Source organism: Ceratina calcarata, unplaced genomic scaffold, assembly GCF_001652005.2.
Source record: "Ceratina calcarata isolate Rehan_Ccalc_2016 unplaced genomic scaffold, ASM165200v1 scaffold493.2, whole genome shotgun sequence".
NCBI lineage: Eukaryota > Metazoa > Arthropoda > Insecta > Hymenoptera > Apidae > Ceratina > Ceratina calcarata.
This window is the reverse complement of record NW_017173655.1, coordinates 30078-53709: the sequence shown is the minus strand read 5'-3', so window position 1 is coordinate 53709 and position 23632 is coordinate 30078. Positions and strand designations below refer to the sequence as shown.

At 39.9% G+C, this 23632-nt stretch overlaps 4 protein-coding genes and 2 long non-coding RNA genes across 11 annotated transcripts in view; 3 read left to right on the top strand and 3 right to left on the bottom strand.

Annotated features, from left to right (window-relative positions):
• The window catches only part of LOC113464719 (uncharacterized), a 2793-nt gene extending 1215 nt beyond the window's left edge, over positions 1-1578 (bottom strand). The window contains exon 1 of the long non-coding RNA XR_003389572.1: positions 127-1578. This is a non-coding gene — a long non-coding RNA (uncharacterized LOC113464719). The remainder of the gene's footprint in view (positions 1-126) is intronic.
• A 12-nt stretch (positions 1579-1590) lies between these two features.
• On the top strand, positions 1591-3033 carry LOC113464720 (uncharacterized). Its single transcript, XR_003389573.1, has 3 exons — positions 1591-1841; positions 1943-2029; positions 2898-3033. It is a non-coding gene; the product is annotated as an uncharacterized LOC113464720 (long non-coding RNA).
• Positions 3034-4046: 1013 nt separating this feature from the next.
• Positions 4047-15128, bottom strand: LOC108628067 (uncharacterized). Of its 4 annotated transcripts, none has more exons than XM_018029746.2 (4): positions 14953-15128; positions 14067-14310; positions 8024-8177; positions 4047-7786 (listed from the first exon to the last, which is right to left on the bottom strand). In XM_018029746.2, the coding sequence occupies exons 3-4, from the start codon at positions 8164-8166 to the stop codon at positions 5341-5343; spliced, it is 2589 nt and encodes an 862-aa protein (XP_017885235.1). In that variant the 5' UTR covers positions 8167-8177; positions 14067-14310; positions 14953-15128; the 3' UTR covers positions 4047-5340. The 4 variants fall into 4 exon arrangements, 3 of the variants coding, with proteins under 3 accessions (XP_017885235.1, XP_017885234.1, XP_026671991.1); XM_018029745.2 differs by having other exon boundaries at positions 14944-15127; XM_026816190.1 differs by lacking the exon at positions 14953-15128 and adding an exon at positions 14692-14937.
• Positions 15129-15372: 244 nt separating this feature from the next.
• On the top strand, positions 15373-19560 carry Cpsf5 (cleavage and polyadenylation specificity factor subunit 5). 3 transcript variants are annotated; one of them, XM_026816191.1, is made up of 7 exons: positions 15487-15578; positions 15649-17419; positions 17561-17761; positions 17856-17919; positions 18807-18972; positions 19046-19160; positions 19376-19560. In XM_026816191.1, the coding sequence occupies exons 2-7, from the start codon at positions 17274-17276 to the stop codon at positions 19395-19397; spliced, it is 714 nt and encodes a 237-aa protein (XP_026671992.1). In that variant the 5' UTR covers positions 15487-15578; positions 15649-17273; the 3' UTR covers positions 19398-19560. The 3 variants fall into 3 exon arrangements, with proteins under 3 accessions (XP_017885244.1, XP_026671992.1, XP_026671993.1); XM_026816192.1 differs by having other exon boundaries at positions 15513-15604; positions 15678-17419; XM_018029755.2 differs by lacking the exon at positions 15649-17419 and having other exon boundaries at positions 15373-15604.
• A 102-nt stretch (positions 19561-19662) lies between these two features.
• Positions 19663-20896, top strand: LOC108628073 (uncharacterized). Its single transcript, XM_018029756.2, has 2 exons — positions 19663-20082; positions 20190-20896. The coding sequence occupies exons 1-2, from the start codon at positions 20053-20055 to the stop codon at positions 20463-20465; spliced, it is 306 nt and encodes a 101-aa protein (XP_017885245.1). The 5' UTR covers positions 19663-20052; the 3' UTR covers positions 20466-20896.
• On the bottom strand, positions 20806-23558 carry LOC108628071 (pyrimidodiazepine synthase). The gene is made up of 5 exons (XM_018029754.2): positions 21844-23558; positions 21668-21773; positions 21358-21601; positions 21067-21291; positions 20806-20998 (listed from the first exon to the last, which is right to left on the bottom strand). The coding sequence occupies exons 1-5, from the start codon at positions 21866-21868 to the stop codon at positions 20870-20872; spliced, it is 729 nt and encodes a 242-aa protein (XP_017885243.1). The 5' UTR covers positions 21869-23558; the 3' UTR covers positions 20806-20869.
• Positions 23559-23632: the final 74 nt, after the last annotated feature.

The window sequence follows — 23632 nt, the reverse complement described above, 5'->3', positions numbered from 1 at the left end:
TATATTTTCTTTACGGAAAATGAAAGTTCGAAATTTTAACTATTGTTTAGTTTAACTTGTATTAAAATCGTATGTGTTTTGCAAATGCTATCGAGTTATCATAAATCTGTGCTATCAATTAGCTACCTGTTCGTAACACATCGTCCTGATTCTTCATCTTTCTGTAGTTTCAAGTTCCATCAATCATCTCGTGATTATTTCCAGAGAGGAGTCGTAGTATTCTTGGAAATGATCGCATCCGTTGTTCTTACTCACAACTCGGTCAGATTGATTCACGAATATAGGAGAACGCATCGTCAATTCCAATTTTTATCCGACGTATCGTCTACAAAATATGCAGATATAGAATAGAATGATTCCTCTTCCGTGTCACCAATCACGTTCGTTTAATTAATTAATCGAAAATACGGACAGTGCTTGAAATAAGAATATAAAATATAAAATCAGAACCACTTCTCGTTGAAGAGGCTCGCGCGTTTCGTTACCCCCGCGGAAAATAAACCGCGTCGAGGAAGTTGAAGAAAAGTTTCCGTCTCGGGTATTGAGGGCCCAGTTTTTAGGCGGCTAGAATTTACGGACTCGTTCGTCACGGCTGCGAGACTTCCGTTCTTTGTCTGCCAGCTCTATTTCAACGCGTCCTCGAGCAACCACAAAGGGAGACCGTGGTCATCGGACGAACCTTCCACCGCGAAATTTCATTCGGGTTTCCCTCGGTTTCAAAGTATCAAGCGATGCGAAGGAACCGAAGCTACTTAGTTAGCGAACAGAAAATGAATCAGTTCCGCGGCGAGGGGCATAAAAATCACGTCCGAACGAAGACGTTCTGCGATGAATCGATGCTGATGTCACTTTCTGACACGTGTCACATCTCTGATAAGGAAATTGATTGTACAAGAAATATAAATACGTAAAACTACATAAAATATCGAAAGCAAATTAGATATGCAATAATAAAAAACATTTTCAAGCTGACACCATATAATTATTTCATTTTTCCTAAAAATCTGCTATCGTTTGAAGACTTTTATGTGTTTAGGGATTGAAATACGTATACAGAAAAACAGATTTTCGATTGTATCCAAGGACTCTATTTATTCACTGAACAATGGCAGCACGTTGGAAACGAATCCGTTTCGGAAATGATGAATTTAAGCCCGCTTTGTATATCGTAAATCGAACAAGGTTAATGACCAGTTTCCTCTGTCGATCATGTAATTATGATGTAAATTAGGGCATTTTGTCGCGGTCGATGATGGACGTGGGAAATAGAAGATCAAATGTTATAATAGTACCACGAAAAGGTCGAGATATTCGTTGAATTATTTACTGAATTTTGTAACGTTGCCTCGCGTTGGGTCAACCAATTTGAATTTTAATTTGCCGAAGGTTACTTCGTTCACCTTTGCATTCTTTGTATGCTAATCACAATTCCTTAACGCTGGAAACGTGAAAAGTAGGCGTAGAGCTCTAAAATTGTCGAAGCTATCGTTCAAAGATCGTTATCGTTATTGACAGTCTCATTGACGTTTCTCAAGAAATATGTCAGATCGATTAGAATGGAAATAACTAGTTTTATATACTTACCATGTAACTCGCTGCGCATCTCGAGTCTATTAAGAGGAAAAAAAAAAGGAATAAAGAAAAATCTGCATGCCCATTGTAAAGCAAACGACTAAATGTTTCACGCGCGATTAGCTCGGTAGATGATATATACGTCCCTCGTCAAGCCGCGCCGATAATACCGAAACGCGTTACATAAACGTACGTATTTAACAATGAACATAAATTCATAGAACGGCGTGGGCGAACAACGAAATACTTACTGTGTCCCATAAAACACGGTCAGATTTAATAAATTCATACATTCGATCAAATCTCATATTCTTACTTTACAATTTTTTAATATCGTTCACAGTTGATTAAAGCGTAAATAATTTTGTAGCCAGCGTACATCGTACGCGACTTCCGCAGGACGAGTCAATAGCGTGGACCGCGTAGACGTGATAAAAATCCTGAAGCACGTCTGATTGTGAGTAAACATTCTACAAAGAACGACTGTTCGCTCTATAGGATTTCGCAGAGATCAGCTGCTAAAAAATGAGAGTAATTAAAGATGCGGGGTCTCGTGGAATTACGAGTTCGCTTCGATGAAGAACTGATGGGGTATTAAATAAAAAACAATTGAAGTTTCACGCGATAAGAACTGTCTGTTACCCAAAATTTCTATCATTATTTATTCGACCACGGCTCCTTGTTAGTCTCGATAATCGACGGTCCATTATAACTCTAAATGTCAATAGAGAATGGGATCAGGAACTGATTGTGGAAAAAGAAGCTTAGTAGTCACGGTTGTCTGTTTACTTTACTCGTTCGTTTTATCGTGATCGAGGCATTGTTCGACTCGTTAGTGGCGTTGTCACGTTCACCGGGCGGAGCACGAATCATTTCTGTAGCGCGTACACGCTCGGTTGTATGTAAGTACTTTGAGCTCGGGCGAGGAGAACGGCTACAGAAATAGCACGTGACTCAATATTTAGGCACCGCTGATTTGCCACAGTACGTTTAGCATGAATAACCCGCTCTCAGCGATCAAAAATCGATGAGCCGCTACCCGATAACCGCGGCTACTCCCCTTTCGAAAGGTTCTGCGTGTCTGGGTCAGTTCCACTCTGTGCTTTCATGACTTATCGCCGCACATTTTATGCAAAGTGAAACATGCAACACGGAAAATGTACACAGATATTTCACTGATCATTTAAATATTCCGATGTACACGCAACTTTTTATATGTCGTATAAATCGGTCAATAAAAATATGTTAGCAGCAGCTTATTTTTAATAGTTGTCAAGGACAGTTAACCCGGGATTCCTCGTTTCTTTTAAATTGTTTTACGATAGGGACCCAGCTTGCATCGGCCTTAAGAGGCTTTACAAGGGTGGCGTCCAAATGGCTGGAGGCCCGAAGTCACGCGGCCATCGAGGGCCATAAAATACGTAGATCATGAGGAAAGGTGAAAACAGTTAGGAAAGATAAAACAGCTGAACGCAGCCTAAATCAGGAACTGATTGTGGAAAAAGAAGCTTAGTAGTCACGGTTGTCTGTTTACTTTACTCGTTCGTTTTATCGTGATCGAGGCATTGTTCGACTCGTTAGTGGCGTTGTCACGTTCACCGGGCGGAGCACGAATCATTTCTGTAGCGCGTACACGCTCGGTTGTATGTAAGTACTTTGAGCTCGGGCGAGGAGAACGGCTACAGAAATAGCACGTGACTCAATATTTAGGCACCGCTGATTTGCCACAGTACGTTTAGCATGAATAACCCGCTCTCAGCGATCAAAAATCGATGAGCCGCTACCCGATAACCGCGGCTACTCCCCTTTCGAAAGGTTCTGCGTGTCTGGGTCAGTTCCACTCTGTGCTTTCATGACTTATCGCCGCACATTTTATGCAAAGTGAAACATGCAACACGGAAAATGTACACAGATATTTCACTGATCATTTAAATATTCCGATGTACACGCAACTTTTTATATGTCGTATAAATCGGTCAATAAAAATATGTTAGCAGCAGCTTATTTTTAATAGTTGTCAAGGACAGTTAACCCGGGATTCCTCGTTTCTTTTAAATTGTTTTACGATAGGGACCCAGCTTGCATCGGCCTTAAGAGGCTTTACAAGGGTGGCGTCCAAATGGCTGGAGGCCCGAAGTCACGCGGCCATCGAGGGCCATAAAATACGTAGATCATGAGGAAAGGTGAAAACAGTTAGGAAAGATAAAACAGCTGAACGCAGCCTAGCACTAACCAACAAAGATATTGTTCTTAAGGATCTGGCCACGGAGTCGGGAAGGCAAGGGTCCCTTCTGGTAAGAGGACGGTGAGAAACAGCATGGTACTTACCCACTTTTTGAAAAGAACGCGTCTAGCTGGTTAACAAATAATTATATGAATTAATAAAATCATCTAAAATTTCATAAAATAAAAAATTTTTCATAACTATTCTTATTGACTGACCGTGGATGATCGATAAATAATCGAAAATACTGTTTATTGCTGTAAATATAAATTTATTGAAGTCTTAAAGTGCTTATATTAAACAGAAACATACGGCAAACCGAACAATTTAAGTACACCTCTAGCTGGTCAATAATCTCGCCGTACAAATATTTATCATACATCTATGTAAACTAAATCATATTTGTTTATGACGCTTATGTATATAGACTATATACAATTCGATGGAGTCGTGGATATGTAAACGTACATATACGACTGCGTTTGTAAAAAATGTGAAATGTAAAACGAATCGTTTTTCTCGTATTTACTTTTTATACAGAGTTAAATCCTTCACACTCGGATTTTGTACTTTATTACACACCCGTCTGTGACATTACGAAGTCTTTAAAAATCATGAATGAGCATCAGGTGGTTCTCGATCGATTTAAAACATAAAAGTCTTTTATCGTACTCATTATTGCGCTGCATTTTGCAATAACTACATGAGAACATGTACAAATCTTCGGTAACGTTAGATGCTCGAAATAGGAATAAAGAAAATCACGATGACGTTGAAAATGATACACTAGACTTATTTTATATTTACAGTTTTTAATCATTAATCAGTGGACGTGAGAAACAAAAACTTTAGTTCCAGTTTAATGCGGTAAAACGTAATAAAACGAAATGAAAATGAAAACGAAAGGAAAAGTTCCCCGAGGAGAAGTCGAGAATAATTGCACCTGCTCAGTTACTCCTAAAAATAAATTTCTGCGAACCGTTCCTTTTCGTTATAAAATAAACAACATTCATGCGAAGGAAAATATATCTCTATAAATCATATAAACGATCGTCAAGTCATGATACTTAAATCATAGTTTATATACAAAAACTAAATCATTTCCTTTTACACTCACCATACAGTGAAGTCTCGATAGTAATATTTCACCCGAATGAAACTTCGTTTTATAAGATAGTTCAGTTCTTCGTTCGAGTAAATCCATCTTTCTAGACTTCACTGTATAAGCGAGAAGGAAGCATCTCTTCTACTCTTCTCAGTTCTTCCATTCCCGGTCTGATCGTTCAGAACATATTCATATTGCTCCCATTGGAATTAAATACGGCATTGCCCCGTTATAAGTCATGAGCCGTTCGTTCTATCACCTTTATAACTTGATCACAAACGTTTTACGTATAACGTTTGCCTAGTTTATAAGGAGGCAATGCCTAATTCAGAGCGACGAATGAGTTCATCACTATCGATCACTTAGACCTGCCGTTCGATACTTTCGAAGACCGATTTTCAGGACCGAATTCTGAACTCGACCGATCCGTCGTCCGCGTTCACGCGAGTTTCATGTATATCGTACGATCCCTCATTTTACAGTGCTTCAACTCTCTCAAAGCTCTTTGAGCCTCGCCGGGCGAAGCAAAGGCCACCCTGGCGTCGCCCGTTGGCATTCCCCTCTCGTTGTACCGACGAATCACGTTTTCCCTTTTCACGTCGAAATCGCCGAAGAACTCGATAATCTCGTTGATGTCTGCTTTGAACGGGACGTTCTCTAAAGACAGGACGCAACCAGGTTTACCGAAGCCCTCCACGTAGTCCATGGATCCTGGGTGTCGACCCAGCATGTGTCTAGGTATTCCCATCAGACCGGGCGGACATCTGGGACTGAATCCGGAGTTCCCGAACCGCGGCAGATGATTCATAGGTCCGGAGAATCGTGGCCGTGGGTCCTGAAGCGTCGGGAAGTGTTGCTGTTGCGTCTCCAACATTTGTGGGTCCACCATTCCCAAAGTCTCTAGCATCTTAGCTCTTGGAACCAGCTCTATGGTCGGTACGTTTTTCCCAAAGGGTAGACCGTTCTTGGCAGTTGCTCGGAGAGCTTCGTCCGCGCTGTCGAACTCGCAGAAACATTCCCCGGCCGGTTTTCCATTTTGATTGAGTAACATGTGTATCCTATGAGGTACTATGCCGATGTCTGAGAAGAAATCTAAGATGTCACGGTCGATCGTTTGGAACGGAAGTCCCCGCATGATGACGCAGTCCGAACTGGTAGTCTGATTCTGTTCGTGATCGCGTTTCGCCTGGGCAAACTTCTCCTCGCTGATCGCAGACGCGCTCACGGGTTTGTTGCCGATTTTCAACGATGTGCTCACGGAAGCTTTCGCGTCTTCTAGTCTGGCGAATTGGACGTATGCCTGTACGTTGCCAGAATCCTTGGTGCTGATGATGAACAGGTCGTTGATCTTCCAGTCGTGGAACAATTTCGCGATGTCCATCTCCTTAGTGAAGGACGGCAAATCGGTGAGTAAAATACAGGCGGAAGACCGGGCGTCTTCGTCCCTTCCGTCATCCCTTTCCTTTTCAGGGGAATAAGAGTCCACCGCCTTTTCGAAGATACTTTCTTCCAAATGCAGAACTTCCACTTCGGATCCTCTAACGTATCTGGTCGTGCTCAGAGCGACTTCTTTACCTTCGGGTTTAGTGAACTTCACGTAAGCGATGCCTACTCGGTTCCCGTGATTGTCGTTTATCAATTTCAATCCGTCTTTTCTTATGTAAATACCCTGGAACGCGTGGCGAACGTCATTGTGAGTGGCACTCGATGGCATGTTACGAACTTCTACGCACAGCCCGCCACTGTTCTTATTGTCGTTCGAGAACCTCGAGTTGTTCGCAGAGTTTCGACTCCCTGGTCTGTCACTGTCGAAACTGAACGCGTGCGGATTGCGACGACCCTCCAATTCTTGTACTTTAGTTAAGAAAGGATTGTTCGGTCTAACACCAGGTCTGAAGTTCATAGAACCATTCGCACCGTACATGTCCGCGGCAAACTGGCCAGATCTGCCAGGGAACCTGACTTGGTCCATCCTTCCTTGCTCACCCTGGTTCCAAGGTTCCTTTGTTCTGTTCAGTCCGCTGGTCAAACTAGGCAAATTCGAGCTACTGACGCTTTGAGATAACGGCGCTATGCCCAACGCTGGTATATGCGCCTGCATCAAACTTCCCACACCGTTGACTCCATTGATAGGAAATTGGCTTTGTTGCAGCATAGATTGCTGGCCGATCACCGAGCCGCCGAAAGTCATTGCGCGTTGCTCGCCGTCCTGTGACAATGCAGCGACACCGGCACCTAGAATACTAGGCGCCAGCATGGCTGCCTGCATCTGTGTCTGAGGTGGGACCTCCCAAATTCCGTTCTCTAACGGTTTCTTGGCACCAGCCGCTGGTTTGTCTTTGTGAAAAAGACCCACGCAAACGACGTCGCTGTTGTCATCCTCGTTACCATCTTTACGACGCTCTCCCGTGGAATTACGTTTGGTGTCCCTGTCCCTGGACCGAGTACGATCCCGGGACCTGGATCGATCGCGTCGACGTCGTCTGTCTCTCCTGTCCCTCTCCCTGTCTCGCGATCTGCTTCTGTCTCTACGTCTACGGTCTCGACCTCTGTCTCTGTCCCTCCTGTCCCTGTCCCTGTCTCTGTCGCGGGACCGAGATCTGTCTCTGGAGCGGGATCTGTCCCGCCTGTCCTTTCGATCCTTGCCCGACTCGCTGTCGTTATCTTTCTCCTTATCCCTTCGGTCCCCGGGCGATCCCGGCTTCGGAACCACTGGCGGGACGACCGGCGCTGTTTGCATGAAGGATTGAAGGCTCAACGTTTGCTGCCTTGCCGCCTCGATTACTTTTTGCATCTCCGCGCGCGAGCTAAGCAGCAGCTTGATCTTCATCTCCTTGATCTTGCCGCCGTCGTGCATCATAGCTTGGCGGGCATCCTCGTCGGTGCTGCAAGTTTCAAGTCCAGTTTCGTTGTATAAGTTATCCCGCAGGTTTTTAATATTTCTTGTGTTACTTCTTAAAAAAAATCTTTATCTCGTGTTTATGAAAATCTTGTTGATCCGAAATTGTTCTCTCTTGCACGTAAATCATTATCGACGCGTACAATTGTCGATTTAAAATTAAATTAACGCAGCGAACGTAGAAGATAAAATAAAAAATAAAACAGAAAATTTCTTCTCTTACCTGAAAGCGATGAATGCATCGCCCAGCTCACCGCCGACGATGTGCACACCTCCTTCCGGAATGCTCAACCCTCTGAAAAATTGGCGAATGTCCAAAGCGTTGGCGGACCACGCCAAATTCTGTAGTCTGATTATCACGCTCATTTTCAAGAGATCTGCAACCGAGCCGAAGGAGTCCAATTAAACGGAGGATGGAAACACAATCCGAAGATAAAGCTGGCGCAAAAATTATTCTCGCAGTCTGGACTGGGATCTCAAGAAATAAAACTGATATATCACATCTTTTTTTACTTCATTTTATTTCCCCTTGACGATACACACGCTAACTCTACTAACGTGTTAAATTTCGTAGTGATTCGTCCACAGATTCTGGGATAAGTGCTATGCTGTTCTTCATAGTCTCTCCAAAGACAGAAGGTCTCGACTCCTTCCCCACACTATGAGATCCTCGAAACACCCTTATGATAGACATGATAAACAAGTGTCATGCGGCACCATGTCTTCAAGGCATCGGCCGTGACAAGGATCCTTTTGATGGGCAACGAAGTATCCCTTGGGTCCGAGGCATCCGCGACTCTCAGAACTCTCCGCACTTCTACCAGTAATCGTCTGCTAACTATGTACCTGCTCTTTGATAGACACAGAGTATCGGCGACTATTACAAACTAGGCCGCTAGGCATGCCCTATGTGTTGACACGTGCAATCGTCCTTAAGAACTCGCCGCTAACAAATGTATTTTGTGTACATTTGATACAACGTTGAATACGACTACGTACGCAGAGTTACGATTAAATATAACATAACTTTCTTATTAATCGAAAAAGATTAAGAAATCGTGTTTCAATCTATGCATAATTACAGCCAAACATCGTAGAGTTTAAGAATTCCATTGATTAAAGGAGCTAATTAACTTCGTCTAAAATCTTTGATTTTCGGAATTAACGGAGTGATCAGAATTTATTTAAGCTTCGAGACAGACAGTACGAATTTTCCTGATTAGATTTCAATGAAGCAGATTCATTCCCAAACCACCAGAAATGAACAGAATCCAACGAAGGACTTAGGAACGGCGGATATTATTCGCAGAATATGTGGAAGCGTAACAGACGTGCAGAACGCGATTCGATCCGAGTACGAGGAAACAGGAACGTAAATCTCATAAGCTCCCGAACAAACGTCGAAGATCTTATCTCTTCTACTTAATTGTCTATCCAGATTCGCAGCCTCTTGTCTGATCGCACTAATGGAGTTTAAATTTGCCATTTCCGATGATCATCGGGAAAAGTATTCGTTTAAATCTTTGAATTCTCGCTTCACCTCGTAGATAATATCAAACACAGAAATTATTTATAGATAATGACAATGAAGTATAATAATGAAAAAAAAAAGAATAAAATCAGATTATTATTAAAAAATAGTCACGATGGCTAAAACTTATTAAAATCAGCATAGCTTCATTGCGTCAACGTGCGTTGTTCTACTTTGGTCAGAACTGGTTTCTTCATTTTGATAACAACAAAATCCATAAAGGGAAATGTGTTACTTTTTGCATATAAATTGTAAGACATGGTTTTTATCGCACGCCTTATTTTTACGGCTTACGTGGCTCGAAGTCGCGCGTCCCAGTTCCAAGTAATTCATTCCGGAAACGGAGAATCGTTTCTAACACCGACACGAACTCGTAATTGCTCACGACCTCGATCGCGAAGATCGTTCCCAGGTACTCTTATCGTGGCTCGTTGCGATCATGCGGTTTCCCGGAGATCCCGCGGGACTCTCTCCTCGATCGATTCAGACCACGATTAGTAATCGTTGGAACCGTGTAATGAATAAAAGATCCTGAAGACACCGTTTTCTATTCACGCTATTCCACAACGTGTAAACGCTTCGAAACTCGTCGCCGATCCTAATTAAATAAGAACCCAAAACCTGTTATATCAATACTTATGATACAATACATAAGTATTGCGTTTCACGTTGTACTTTTTAAAGAAGTCCATCGAAAAGAGTTCTTCGTATTTCTTCTATTTTAGACTTGCATTTTTTTATATCATTAACGAAGATATTATTTTCAATTGCTATATAGAATGCGTCTTCGTCGAGCAACAACTATTAATAATTATCGCTGGTCAATAGTGAAACGGCAGGCATGTATTCCATGCATGGAATGACCCAGTGCTTATACAATTCGCATGTTGTATACAGAGTTCCGAACACGTGTACCGGAAGCATTTATCATTTTAGAGGATCCCATTCCCCGACTAGAAATTCGTAAACGTATCCCTCGTCGAGTAATAAACGTGCTTTCGCAAATATCACACGAAGAGACGTAGGACATCACTTCCGTGGCTAAACATAGGCACAGAGTTCCAAAATCATTATTTCGTTATCAATAAATCATGGTGTAAAATATTAAAGCAGAAACGAAGTTTTCTGTAAAATATAGATTAAAGGAAAAGTTTATAAGAATTGACAGCATTTCTTTAATCACTGAACCAGACGTTGATTGCAGTTAAATATAAATGTACTGTTTTTTTATCAACAGCAGCCACGATCAGATTCAGATTTAATTACCCTTTCGTAACGTCGTTTCTTCGTTCTCAGGAGTCAGTCAGACGACGGACTAAAAATAGGACAGACCCTCCGCAGATTCTGATAGCGCAAACGTAATTTTCAAACGTGATTCTTCAGTCTAATTATTTTATGTTTTAGTAATCCGAAAACAAGTTTAGTACAGCTATCTCCATTGTTAGCGACAGAAACAGTGTTTATTCTCAAAGTAATTTAATTGTTCTCAAATGCCAAGCTCATATAGAAGACTCGGTGTCGAGGGACATCAGCTTAAACCTTCAATTTTTAAAATACAAATACTTCCAAATAAAAACAATTTTTGATGTACTCCGTAACAACTGTCTATAAAGATTGAAGGATTAAGACATTAATATCGATGAAATGATTTTAAATAAGACTATCTCCAATCTTAAAACCGTAAAGGCCCAAACAATTTAAAAAATGATTCGGACCTCTAAATTCATATAAATTAATAATAATTCATATTAGTAGAACAATAAGTAGAACAGCTTTCAGTAAAAATTTGCAGACAAACTCGAAGCATGTTCGTTATATGCTGACTGTCATCAGGACTGAACGACGATCGACGTCGAATCACGATGATCGTGGTCGATGCAGATCGATGAAAAATAATTAACTGTGTGTGGGCGTAAATCACCAAGAATCCATTTCAGCTTCCGTTCCAACAGCAATACGCGTCGATGATGCCATAAAGAAGAAGACTCGAGGCGGACGATGAACGCGCATTTAGAAACTTTCCTCTTTCCCTGCCTTTTCGCTTTCGTTTCTCACGACGACGCGCCGGTTAAGCGTTCCAAACTCCTCGAATCCGACGATGATCGTTTAGAGATATTCTCTCTTTGTAAACACAGTCTCGATTCGAGTGCTCAGACTCTGCACGAAGTTCGACAGCACTCGCAGAGAACGTATGAAGGGCCAGGCGTTTCTTGTGTCGTTGAATCAACGCGAGGCTCTTCCTGTGTCGTCCAACGCAAAACACGTCGCTAACATTCACGGCAAAACGAACAGCATAACTGCGATCCATTCAAACGAGTTGGACAAGTAGAATACTGTGTTAAAATCTTTTAAGGTGGAGTCAAGGTTCATTCCCCGAGGAGAGTATTCTTATTTAAAAATCTGTTCCTGTTTGAGACAAGGACTGAGGACGCTTGGATCTTGAACGTAAAAACTCTACACGCCAGATATGCTCAAATCGGAGGCTTAACATAAGGAAAAACGAGTATTAACTTCTACAGAATTTTCCGACTCCGATTAGTTCTTATCACGGTTGTAGAATATATTACAGCGGTACTTCGATCCAACCAAGGAGGAGATCTTGAATCTCAGCGTTCCAAGGTATCAAAAACATATATACTTTCTATTTTCTTTTTCTTCTATGATGAAAATTTATAGGAGGAAGGGACAGGAGGTCCAAGTGTCGATCCGAGATCCCAGTATCCAAACTAGATTTTATAATTCAGCACAGAATACAGACGGAAACGTATTGAAAAAGAGATATAGACAAAGAGACATCCATTCAATTTTTAATAATAAATCTAAATCCGTAACAACCAAGCGAATCTCTTTATCTCTATCTCTCATGATCATCCTATCCCTAAATGTACTTCACGTCATAAGAACTTTATCAGTTTTTACGTTGATCACATTTAATTTTAATTTCCACGCACTTAATACGAAGTTCCATAAAAATGATGCTTAGTTCCGAGGCCAACACACGAGTATAAATCATGCGTTGAAATATACATCGAATTTAATAGATACCTTTCGTGCTAAATAAAATGAAAAGAGCTTCGAACATCGTGAAAAAGGAGACCACGTAAAAAAAAACTTGTTCCGTGGTCGAAACTATTAAAAGCGTCGATAAGATCGTTGAAGCAACAGTGGTAAAACTGTTTCGTGTGGACGATCTGATTATGCGACACGACATACTGTGGCGTAGGGCAGAAGGTAAATGATTGCCATCGTCCGTGCGATTATCGGTTTCTCCGTCGCTGAGCCATCAGAATTAAACACGCGTCTCTTGCGTAGCAAAACAATCATACTAACAATAAAATAAAACAGAACCGCCATAAATTGAGTCTGTCGAATCAGCAACTTTTACGTTTTACGTTTAGAGGTAAAGTTTTATTTATGGAATGGCTATTTTTACGTTTCCTTTATTATTAGCAATTTAACTGGAGTTAGCGCGAATGCGTAAGGCTGAAAGTTGACGTCGCGTTGATAAAGGCTTACGTTGTTATCGATACGTTTATCGTTCGGTGATTCAATATATGTCATTTATGCCGATTACACTTGGGCGGGTGCAATGCGTAAGTATGCGACCGGAAGAAGATTGTCTAGAAGTACGCAGAGTATATCGTCGACCACTGTGTCCACGCAGAGCATGCAACGAAAATGCACGCGAATTAGAAGGTGATGACTCCCAGCTCTCAAGGACCTTGTCACAGAAATGCACTTCACAGCGAAGAAGAATCGGGAGGGAGACCCAGCAGACATATCCCACTCCGGTTATTTTCGCTCCTTCTCTTGTATTTTTATCATTCAACGAAATGATTAAATACAATCTGCGATCTGCGCCGAGCAATTATTCTTTCCGAAAAAATGAAGTTTGTTATTTTGTATTGCTGATACGCTGTTCGAAATTTCTTAATCCTGTACTAATCAATTTTAAGCAGTCGCATCATAAATGTTTAATCGAAGTAATCGCATTGTAGACGTTTAATCGAACGAATTTAACTTGAAACTTGCAAAAGACGCTTTGCTTGTGCAAACCTTCTCTGCGGTTTTAAATAAACTTACCTTCTTTCATTGCGTGAGAAATGAATCAAATAGATACGTATCGCATTGTACGGGCATAAACGTTAACGAAATGAAAATTTTTAGAATTCAATTATAATATCGCCGGCGATGAATTTATATTTATAGTTTAGTTTATCAGCAAAAATCATGACCGTGACCTACTAGTTACGAGTTTTTAACACAGTACAAATGCCTGCTTTTGCAGCTTTCTGAGAATCTTATTTTTTCTAACTCAACGATAGTTTATAAGACTTAATAAGCTTTAAAATTTTATTAAGTTCGTAGTATGAGGATGCGTGTAATAATCGATGTGCTTAATAAAATGAAGAGCATGTTAAAGGCAAGTCATGCAAGTAGACAGATTGTTCTCCGTTCCTGCATAGAAAATGTTTGATCATGGTCTCTTTATTATTCCCACTTCTTAACTATCTACTTACCATTTGCCATGAATAGCAGAAATATGTATATAATGAAAAGAAAAGAAAGAATATATCGGATAAAAGATAAACACGAAACGGTGGTTTAGCTCTCAACGGGCATCTCGGAACGTTCCAAGATAACGAGGAACTAAACGAGCCTGTAGTAAAATCACAACACTTCCCCTTCCGCTGTATTATGAGCTAGATTTTATTACGTTACTTATGATCATTACCTTCGGCTTTAGACACTTCAGAAATCTCTTCCTTCTTCACCCTCAGTTAAAATGTACGATGAAAGATAAGAAGCTGATGAGAACAAAGATGACCAAGCAGCGAACAGTCCATCAGCGAAGGATAATAAAATGGAGAAGTGGAAAAGGAGTCAACTGCACCGTGTCATTGTACTAAAGTCCACTTTGACGATGCCGATACCTGAGACTCTTGACACCTAACACACACTCAGTTGCCTAATTGATCCTGCAACACACACCATTTTTTCCATACTGTACCTATGAATCTCTTATAACAAAATGGAAACTGTAACTATAAAATAATTATTAACCCTTAAGCCCTGAATTTGATTGGCTACACGAAAAAATTCACCGCGTTCTGTGTGTTGCATCTAATCTCCGTTTACTTTTACATGGACGGCACGAGGGTACGGATTTTCGTTTCGTGTTACGTAATTTTCTAGATCACGTGATGTGGTACGATTTATATGCTTTCGAAGGTATCGATCGATCGCGGAGAATATTTCGGCCCGTGTTAGAGTATAAAATCACGATGCGTGTACCGGCGAGTCTGCGGAGGTCAATGATACTACGAGTCTCACGAAATCGTATACAAAGAAATAAATACCTCGGACACCTGCAACTATTTTTCGAAGCACGAGACGTTTGCGGCAAAGCGAGTTTAACAGGAGAAAAAACGTGCACGAATCGTCTCGAGCACGACGAAATGCAAACTGCGTTTATAAGAACGAAGCTAAGAACAAAGGCGAGTGGAAGAACGTTTTACGTAGCGCCTTGCCCGACGCCATTTTCGTACGAATACAAAGACCGTTGTTGGTCGGATAATATTTTGAGAAGCACACCAGAATAATTCACTCACCGAACTTACTATGCAAAAACGGTGGCTCTCATAACGAGATTTGTTGATTACGGACGCCGTAAACAAATTTAAACGCGACGAGAAACAAATTTTCTCTCTCAATGAACGCCGGACGCCTCCTGCTCTTGAGTGACGAATCCCGGAATGGTCGTCCCATTCCGTGCGCTAGATCATGGAAACCCCAAAGAGCCCTTTGTTATTCACTGTTGCCAATATTATACAAATGAAGACAACATATTTTGTTTATTTCTCTTCAATCTTTCATAATTACGTTACTCTTTAATTATCATGGAAATCAAGTAAAACATGAATATCAAGAGAAGTTCCCGATTAAAAAAATGATTGCCAGAGAATATAAGGTCGTGAAGGGGGCGTTGTATGTACGAGGCACACATCTGGCAACACTGTTCCGGCCTGCAAAATAGTTTCGGGATATTCGAGAAGGAGAAGGAGTACACGTACACCACACGTTCGATTGCGCGGGCAGACGTTTGTCGCGTTCAGATAGCGGTGCGTTGATATACGTAGGTGAAAAAATGGCGATGGCAACAACTCAAATAAAGAGGGAAGGAAGTGGGTGGCCAAGAAGAGCGAGTAACAGTTCGTTCGAGGGAAAAGTGGTGGCGAACCAGTCTGTAACTATCAACAGGACAGTTAATTTGTAAGTGATGATCAATACGAGTCTTAAATTACATTATTTTTTAGAGTTAATGTTTTGACTGCCTCTCCTGTAGAACAACTATGGCCGGTTAAGAGACGCTAGCAATTATAAATTATGTTCCTAACACCTTTAAACATGCATCTTACATGGTACGACCATGAGACGGCTGTTCATCCTTTCGTTAAGTGACCGCGGAGATTTTAAGCAATAACCTTGTATGCGAATTTTTTCATCGATCGTTTGACAATCCTATAATTTATCTTTTCACTCTGTCGGTCGTGGCCAACTATGATCGTTCCTGTGCGCCTTGAAATTCTCGTAGCGGCGGAGCATTTTTCTCGAGGAGTGAAAAGTGCGATTATTTGCTTAAAATTTCTGAATACTTTAGAAGTACAGATCATTTATTTTGTGCTTGAACCGCGCAAAATACGAATCTTTAATTGATAGAAAAAAAGAGAGAGAGAACAAGTTTCATTTTCATTTGTAAAATTACAAGAAGTTGTAGCCACCAATATGCAATATAACACTGGCCTCTTTTATACATTGACTGTATGTTTGCGCGACAAAAACATGTTTTGTTATATTTTTAACAGTCGCAACATGACTGTTGGTTTGTAATGCGTATACATATATATTAAAATAGTTGTATCATTCCTGTTCATTGTTTCTATTTATATATCACAGATTATTTTGATGTTTTGTACAGAAGGAAGATATGTAAAAAAGAAAAATGCAGTCTGATATGTTGTACTCTAAGATTTAGAAGCTGTTGTAGGTAAAACATCTCAAATGTTTGTATTTTTTTTAAATCGGTGAATTAGCCTTTCGTGTTTTATGTAAATAAGTCTTACAATAGAACATATTTTTGTATTCACATCATCACGAGTGTATCTGTCTCAGCTAGTTCATAACTACGTCTAAATAGGCTGTTAATTTAAGAGATTCCCATGTGCATAGACATCGTGAATGCTTCAAATAGTTTTTATTATGAGATGATAAAGTTCATAGAAATCTAGCACATTGCACTCTGAGATTTGTACCTCTCACAAAATGCGTTACAAACGACGTTTCATAAATGAGACAGGATTCTGAAGAATGTAACACGCTCATGCACTTCCAAACAGATCATAAAATATCACTTGATATTTATAAGTGAACATGATCAATGTTATCGATTGCGTAACAACAAACATCTCAATGAATTATTCATATCTTGATCAGTCAATGATCGTGCAGTGCTTAAAAATATCAAAAGCTCACAATCCATAAATCATATTGTATACGTGATGATAGAATGAATCACGCAAATATAGATACCGATATTAAGTGGTACAATTACATTTGACAAAGACTTATAACTAATGTGAAATGTAATGTTATAAGTAACAGTCCTCTGTATATATTCATTATAGTCGACAATTCTGTACCTTTATAATAATTAACAATAAGCAATCACGGGAAATGTGATTTTCATAGATAAACTTAGTATACAGATAGAGGTTTAATTTGTTACGTTGTACCCTGAACAACACTGTACTTGTATACGAGCTTTGTAAACCATACAAGTGTAAATTTGATCGATTGCCATCCGTTCATAATTTTATATATACATATATATATACATATATATATTTTTTGTTCACTGTATATACATCTTTGGATATTAAAAATGTCGGATCTAATTATTTTTCTATTGAAAATCTGTGTATGTTATTCCTCTTGCTTGCATGAGAAAATTATATTTTCGTTCCGTATAAAGACCGTGGAAGGTTTAACAGGAACAACATCACATGCTCAAAACTATCACAGTGCATTGTGAGTACCTGTATAATCTTAACGATTGTATCTATTGTAATATTATTTGTGAAAATGATGTTGAAGAAATCTGGATTTAGTTACTGAAGGATTGCATAAAAAGTAAGAACCTAACAAAGAAATACAACTCATTTATCATAGATATCCTTTGACAAACTATACATTCGGAACAAAAGAGCCACTCTTCGAGAAAGATCCGTCTGTACCAGCAAGGTTTCAGCGTATGCGAGACGAATTTGATAAAATTGGAATGCGCCGCAGCGTCGAAGGGGTTTTGTTGGTGCACGAACACGGACTGCCACACGTTCTCCTTCTTCAACTGGGAACTACATTCTTCAAATTGTAAGCACCGTCAGCCTGATCATAATTAACCGTTGAACATGAATCTTTTAGGCGAAGCAGACTTTTTAATTTGTCTATTCATTTTGGCTTGCAGACCTGGTGGAGAACTAAATACAGGAGAAGACGAGGTAGAGGGCCTAAAACGGCTCCTTACAGAGGTAACAGTTAGCACGACGCCTTATGCTACCTTACGAGGTAGCTAGGAGTGGCACTTTGATATGTTAGATTGTAACATTGTCTAAGAATCGATTGTATCAATCCTTCAGACATTTGTAGAACTTATGTAACCGGGCCTGTAGCTCAAAATAGGGAACTCTGTCGAATTTTAATTACAGTAGGATTTGGAATTTTTTTAGTGCGCTGCATGCCCGGACATTTCAATGTTCATAGTAATACAATTATAACTTGTTACATTATGCATATCATGGTTAGCTAAGAACATTGTTCTTGTGTCGCTCGTTGTATACACGAAATATGTTATGAATCAAACGTGAAAGAGGCAAGACGTGAAGATTGTAACATTATGAGAAGAAGACTGTATTATGTATTGTCAATCATTTTCTGTTACGATCCGTTGAAAAGAAAGAAAGAAAATTTGTATCGAACATAACAGTTTAGATCGAAAGCTTTTCACCAGAGATCAATTAGAACGAGCAGGACCGCGGTATTTCAGATGAGAGATAGGCACTTGTCAGATTTTATATTTACGCAATTTGTCAAGTTTCTGATTAAAATGATAAATATGTTATGTACAACAGCTGTTTCATTTAATTAGGTATCTGTAAGTGAAAGAAGCTGAAAGTATTCCGATAAATACTTTTGGTCTGTCACGTGAAAGTTAAAGAAACAGGAACATGTTAGGGAATCGTTGAGCAAGATGATCGTTGACCAAGCTAATGAGATTTGTACAGCCCTATACGATATGTGATCAAAATTGTGTAACCATGTTCTTAGTGGACTGAACGAAGAAGATTGTATTTTAATGTATATGAAAGTGTAACAGGGATGTAACGACCCGTAGGATAATAATTGAAATAACTTTTAGACGTTTGGGCGCCAGGAGGGAGTTAAACAGGAATGGGTGATAGAAGACACCATTGGAAACTGGTGGAGACCTAACTTTGAACCACCCCAATATCCGTACGTACCGCCACACATCACCAAACCAAAAGAACACAAAAGGTTGTTCCTCGTCCAGTTGCAAGAGAAAGGTAATTGACCTCATTGGAAATGTATTAGTGCGTTAGAAGCACGTGAGATTAAAACTATTTTCTGATCTTTCAGCCCTGTTCGCAGTACCTAAGAATTATAAATTGGTAGCTGCGCCCTTGTTCGAGTTATATGACAATTCACAAGGATACGGACCCATTATTTCTTCCCTACCACAGTCACTTTGCAGGTAATTGAGATACGATAAGCAGAGACGGACGAGAACCTGATGATCGGGATAGGTCGGATCAGATTCTCGAAAATTTCGGAGTTCCAGAAAATGTCGAGATTCTCATCTCGACCCGGTCCGACGTTTTCGGGTTTTCGCGCACCTCTGATAAATTCTGATTCGCATTGATCGTTCGGACGCTGTCATGAATTATTTTCTTTTCATTTGTATTACAGATTTAATTTTATCTATATGTGAAAAAACGGATAAGTGAGAAACAGGGAGAAATTTTATTTAAGTTAACAGGAGTTACTATAAATACAATGTATGTATGAGATGACGAGTGAAACTGGAAGAAAAAGACTTGTGTTCTATGTATAATACGACGTGCACTGAAAAGATTAAATCATTTTTTTAAGTAGTACTTATACAATTCATTAGCGCTCTTTTTTTTTAATCTCAACTCCTTACGCTATAAGTGAAGCGGTAACGATTGCGATTATTATGTCTATACATTTACTCGTAAGATGTACATATATATTATGAATTTTAGTTTTATGTTAAAAATCCCCTCGTGAAATTTAATATATACACACTTACATAATTTTGTGATAAATATAATTTTGTAAAATCGCAATAAAATTCTTACATACTTGGATCATACGAAAATTAAAATCACGATTTATACAACGAACCGTCTGTGTTAATTACCACGATATTATTATACAAAACAACAAGCGTATCATTTATTATCTCGAAGCGAGAGGACTTGTTAGATTCCGAACAGCCATTTTACAGTTCCGAAGATGGCGTGAACACATGTCGTTGACATTTCGAAACGTCACAGAATTTGCTTGAAATGCGAAGAGTTTGCGTTTAATATAACAGAAAGGTGTACATATTTACGTACAAAATGCCGCAGGAAGAAAGCATCATGACGAAGGTATACGAAAAGGGGAGATCTCCAGAATTCCAAATCAATCACGACGAATTGTCGTATCTTAACCTGAGCAATTCACATTTTTCAAACTCGCCTGTTCCACGTATCAGATACAAGAGATGGAGAACACTCTGAACGAGTCGATGTACAAACTGGACGTGCTGAAGAAAAGGATACAGAGGAAATTGCTCACGACCGAGAATCGCGAGGAACTGGAAGCCAAACTGGAGGAGTACAAGGAGATACTTGTAAAGACCGAGGAGAAATTAAAGAAATTAAGGAAACAGAATACGAAGTCGTTCATGGTAGCAGGATGCCTGATCTTCGCTATGTGGATCGTATGCTTCCTGCTCTATGGGTTGTATTCTATATTTTTCGAAACGTAACGAGACATTCCTAAAGTATGTATTTTAAATGATATAACGTCAGTGCAACGGTTGTTATTCAATATGTATATTATCATGAAGCTGTTTTCCAAACATATATTTTTATAAAAAATAATATCACTTTCACTGGAACATTTATGATAAATGTTCCTTACAAATCATTGCATACAATAATGGACCAGTGGCATATTCGTAAAGACTGACATGATAATATATATGCATAATGCAAATAAGCTCTTTTATAATGAAACATGATTGTTAGAAAAGTTTGAAAAAACAAAAACAGATCTATTTATATCAGTCACACTTGATAAACGTTTTGACGTTTAATAAGTGTCGCCATCGACATATATATATATATAAATTTATAAATGGCAAGAGGAGATGAATGAAGACTTGTTAAATTAAGCTGCGATGAAATCATAGTCCGGTGTTCCAGCGCGACGACTTCCTATATATTTAGCATGCACTTCGGTGCCCAAATAACTTGAACGAACAGCAGAATTTTCTTTCATTGCAGATCTCCATTCCAACTGAAGTTAAAAAGTAGAATTAATATTTCGATCTCTTAATTACAGTGAACCTGTAATTGTAAACGTACCAGTCTCTTGAATTTATCGCGAGGTATAGAAAATTGATCTCCTCGTAGAACTTTGATCACTTCTGATCTCTCCCACCATGGCCAAATCATAAAGTCTACCATACCCGGGGAATTGCCGTGAAAAAACGGCGTTCTCCGTGATGCGAGTTCTCTCTCGAATTGTTCCAATTCTTTTAGTGCCTCCTCGAAAACAACGTAGTCCCCAAGAGTGCTATTGGCATACAACTGAAAGAAACAGTTTATACATCTAATATTTTATTTTTTGTGAATAATGTATATACAAATAAATACCTTATACATGATGTTTATAATAGTGTTGAATCCATTGATCAATAGTTTGTCTTTAGCTCTGGCTAAGTGATCCTTAGGGAACAGTTTGTTTTGTGGATATGCATCATCCAAATACTCAGCAATGATCAGACTTTCGTATAGCGTTTCACCTGTGTTTAGTTCGATGCAAGGAACTTTTCCTAAAGGGCTTTTCTCTAATAACCACTCGGGTTTATGCGTCAGATTCACGTAAACAACGTCATGACTGGAATCATTGGCGAAATATAATAGGATTGATAGAAAATATTTTACAGAAAGATAAATTACTCACGGTATATTTTTGGCATCGAGTACCAAGTGAATTCTCTGTGCGTACGGGCAAAATCGCATGCTATATAAGCGCACTTTTCCAGGTACAACGGGTGGGGCCATCGATCCTATGGAACGACATAAATGAGTAAAACAAATTTATTTCGATTATCGATATAATTTCCAATAGTATCTTACCGGCAGATAAGTGTTTGGTGCTCATTCTGGCGTATTTGTGAATCGAAAGTTTCAAGAAATTCTATTTACGTCTCTAATACAATACGAGAGTATATTTTTTTTTCTCGCGATGTAATAAACATTGACGATAGTTCGAGATTCTCCAGGTTACCTGTTGTTAACCCGGAACGAGGACTCTTGGAAGTCTGTATGAAAACGAGACAATTCTCTATTTAAATATTAAATATTCCCTTTGCATAAATTATCTCGATTGCAATAATTATTGCTTAATGACGTCAGTTTTCCCGCGGTGCAAAGTTTTTTCCTATGAAAATTTAAAATTCGACATTGGACGAAAATTTTCTAAATCTCCCGGTTTTATTTAGGAACATTTGTTGTCTCAATGTTGCTCGACCTGTAGGAAAATGGAAGTGTTTGTTTCAAAGTGAGACGGTTGTTCGAAGGTGTAAATAGATCGCAAGTTTTCATACAAAATAAAACGTTTGTGATGTCAATTAGAGAACTGCATTTTAAATAGGCATTACTTTTATCGTTTGAACATTGAAATAAGCATTCAGCTTTCAGTGCGCATAACTGTAAGTCGATAGTAATCATTCCTTATTTGCTGCGAATGCAATTTTTCTGTGCATGCATAGAATCCGTCGTCCAGTAATAACCATTTAATTTACGTGCGTATAAATCAAGTGTGCATCGATCGTATGATTAGAAATAGAACGAGTGTGTAGATAAAATTTAAATGAAATGAGACGACAGTGAGCTGCTCCATTCTACGCGGGAAGCGAGATTCATCATGGAACGCGAGGAATGCCATTAACAGGTAATTACTTGCAAACTTATTATTTCAATTAATTTATATTTAGAGTGTTATTCGAATTTCTTAACTCTCTTCAAACCAACTAAGGAAATTATATACTATGTGAAAACTCAATTGCATCGAAATATTTCCCAACGTAAAACATGCAAAATGAAATATGTACTACCGCGACATTTTCCACCGCTTTCTCTTATCCGTGACACAAAATCAAAGACCTAACCGCGTTTTAATCACCCCGTCGCCACCCTTTGAGCAAGCGTTTCGCCTTAAAGAAGAGAAAGCCGAAGAAAAGGGTTGAAGAGTCGATTGGCTCTTAGCCCCTGCTTCTATCAAGGCCCGACTCGCCTAGTCGGCGAGTATAATAACCGCGCACAGAGGAAGCGGCGTGTGCTTAGGTGAAAGAGGTACCGTGAAGGACACGCGTAGGTGGAGCGCGTAGAGGAGCCGTGACAGAGGGTGGTTTCGGCGGTACGGTGAAACATCGGAAGGGCGAGGGAGACCGAGGAACCCGAGGATGAGAAAGAGGACGCGAAGAGGAACGGCGCGGGCGCTGATTGGTAGCAGAATCGATTAGCCGAGCAGAGCTAAACCTCCGGCACCCGCGGCAGCTTCGGCGACGCCACGAATTTCCCGAATGGAGGTTTCCCGTTGGGGCGGGCCTGAATCCAGGGAATACCCCGACCGTTCTCCATGGCAACCCGACCAATTCGCCAACCGCCGACAACCAAGGCTGACCTACCCTGTATTGCTTACGATTTTCAGCCTTCCTTTTCCCCCCTGTCCTTTATCCACCCCCTATGGAGGCGCTCTCAATCCGGTTCTCGTTCCACCGCGCTATCCTTTGTGTCTGCTCCTTCGCTCTTTTCTTTTTCAATTTCGTTTACTACTAGGAAGAAGAAAGGTATATTTGCGAAGCTTTCTCTCTGGTTTTCGTCGCACAGAGGCCTGTACACGTACACAGAAGAGAGAGAGAGA

Excerpts from the sequence above, each read along its gene's own strand:
- LOC108628073 (XM_018029756.2), top strand. The coding sequence starts at position 20,053 with ATGCCGCAGGAAGAAAGCATCATGACGAAG. Across the intron at positions 20,083-20,189 it reads AAGAAAGCATCATGACGAAG|ATACAAGAGATGGAGAACAC; the intron begins GTATACGAAAAG and ends TCCACGTATCAG.
- Cpsf5 (XM_026816191.1), top strand. The coding sequence starts at position 17,274 with ATGTCGGATCTAATTATTTTTCTATTGAAAATCTGTGTATGTTATTCC. Across the intron at positions 17,420-17,560 it reads CAAAACTATCACAGTGCATT|ATATCCTTTGACAAACTATA; the intron begins GTGAGTACCTGT and ends CATTTATCATAG. Across the intron at positions 18,973-19,045 it reads CGTCCAGTTGCAAGAGAAAG|CCCTGTTCGCAGTACCTAAG; the intron begins GTAATTGACCTC and ends CTGATCTTTCAG.
- LOC108628067 (XM_018029746.2), bottom strand. The coding sequence starts at position 8,166 with ATGAGCGTGATAATCAGACTACAGAATTTGGCGTGGTCCGCCAACGCT. Across the intron at positions 7,787-8,023 it reads GATGCATTCATCGCTTTCAG|CACCGACGAGGATGCCCGCC; the intron begins GTAAGAGAAGAA and ends TGAAACTTGCAG.
- LOC108628071 (XM_018029754.2), bottom strand. The coding sequence starts at position 21,868 with ATGAGCACCAAACACTTATCTGCCG. Across the intron at positions 21,602-21,667 it reads CTCGATGCCAAAAATATACC|TCATGACGTTGTTTACGTGA; the intron begins GTGAGTAATTTA and ends CAATGATTCCAG. Across the intron at positions 21,292-21,357 it reads TTATAAACATCATGTATAAG|TTGTATGCCAATAGCACTCT; the intron begins GTATTTATTTGT and ends TGTTTCTTTCAG.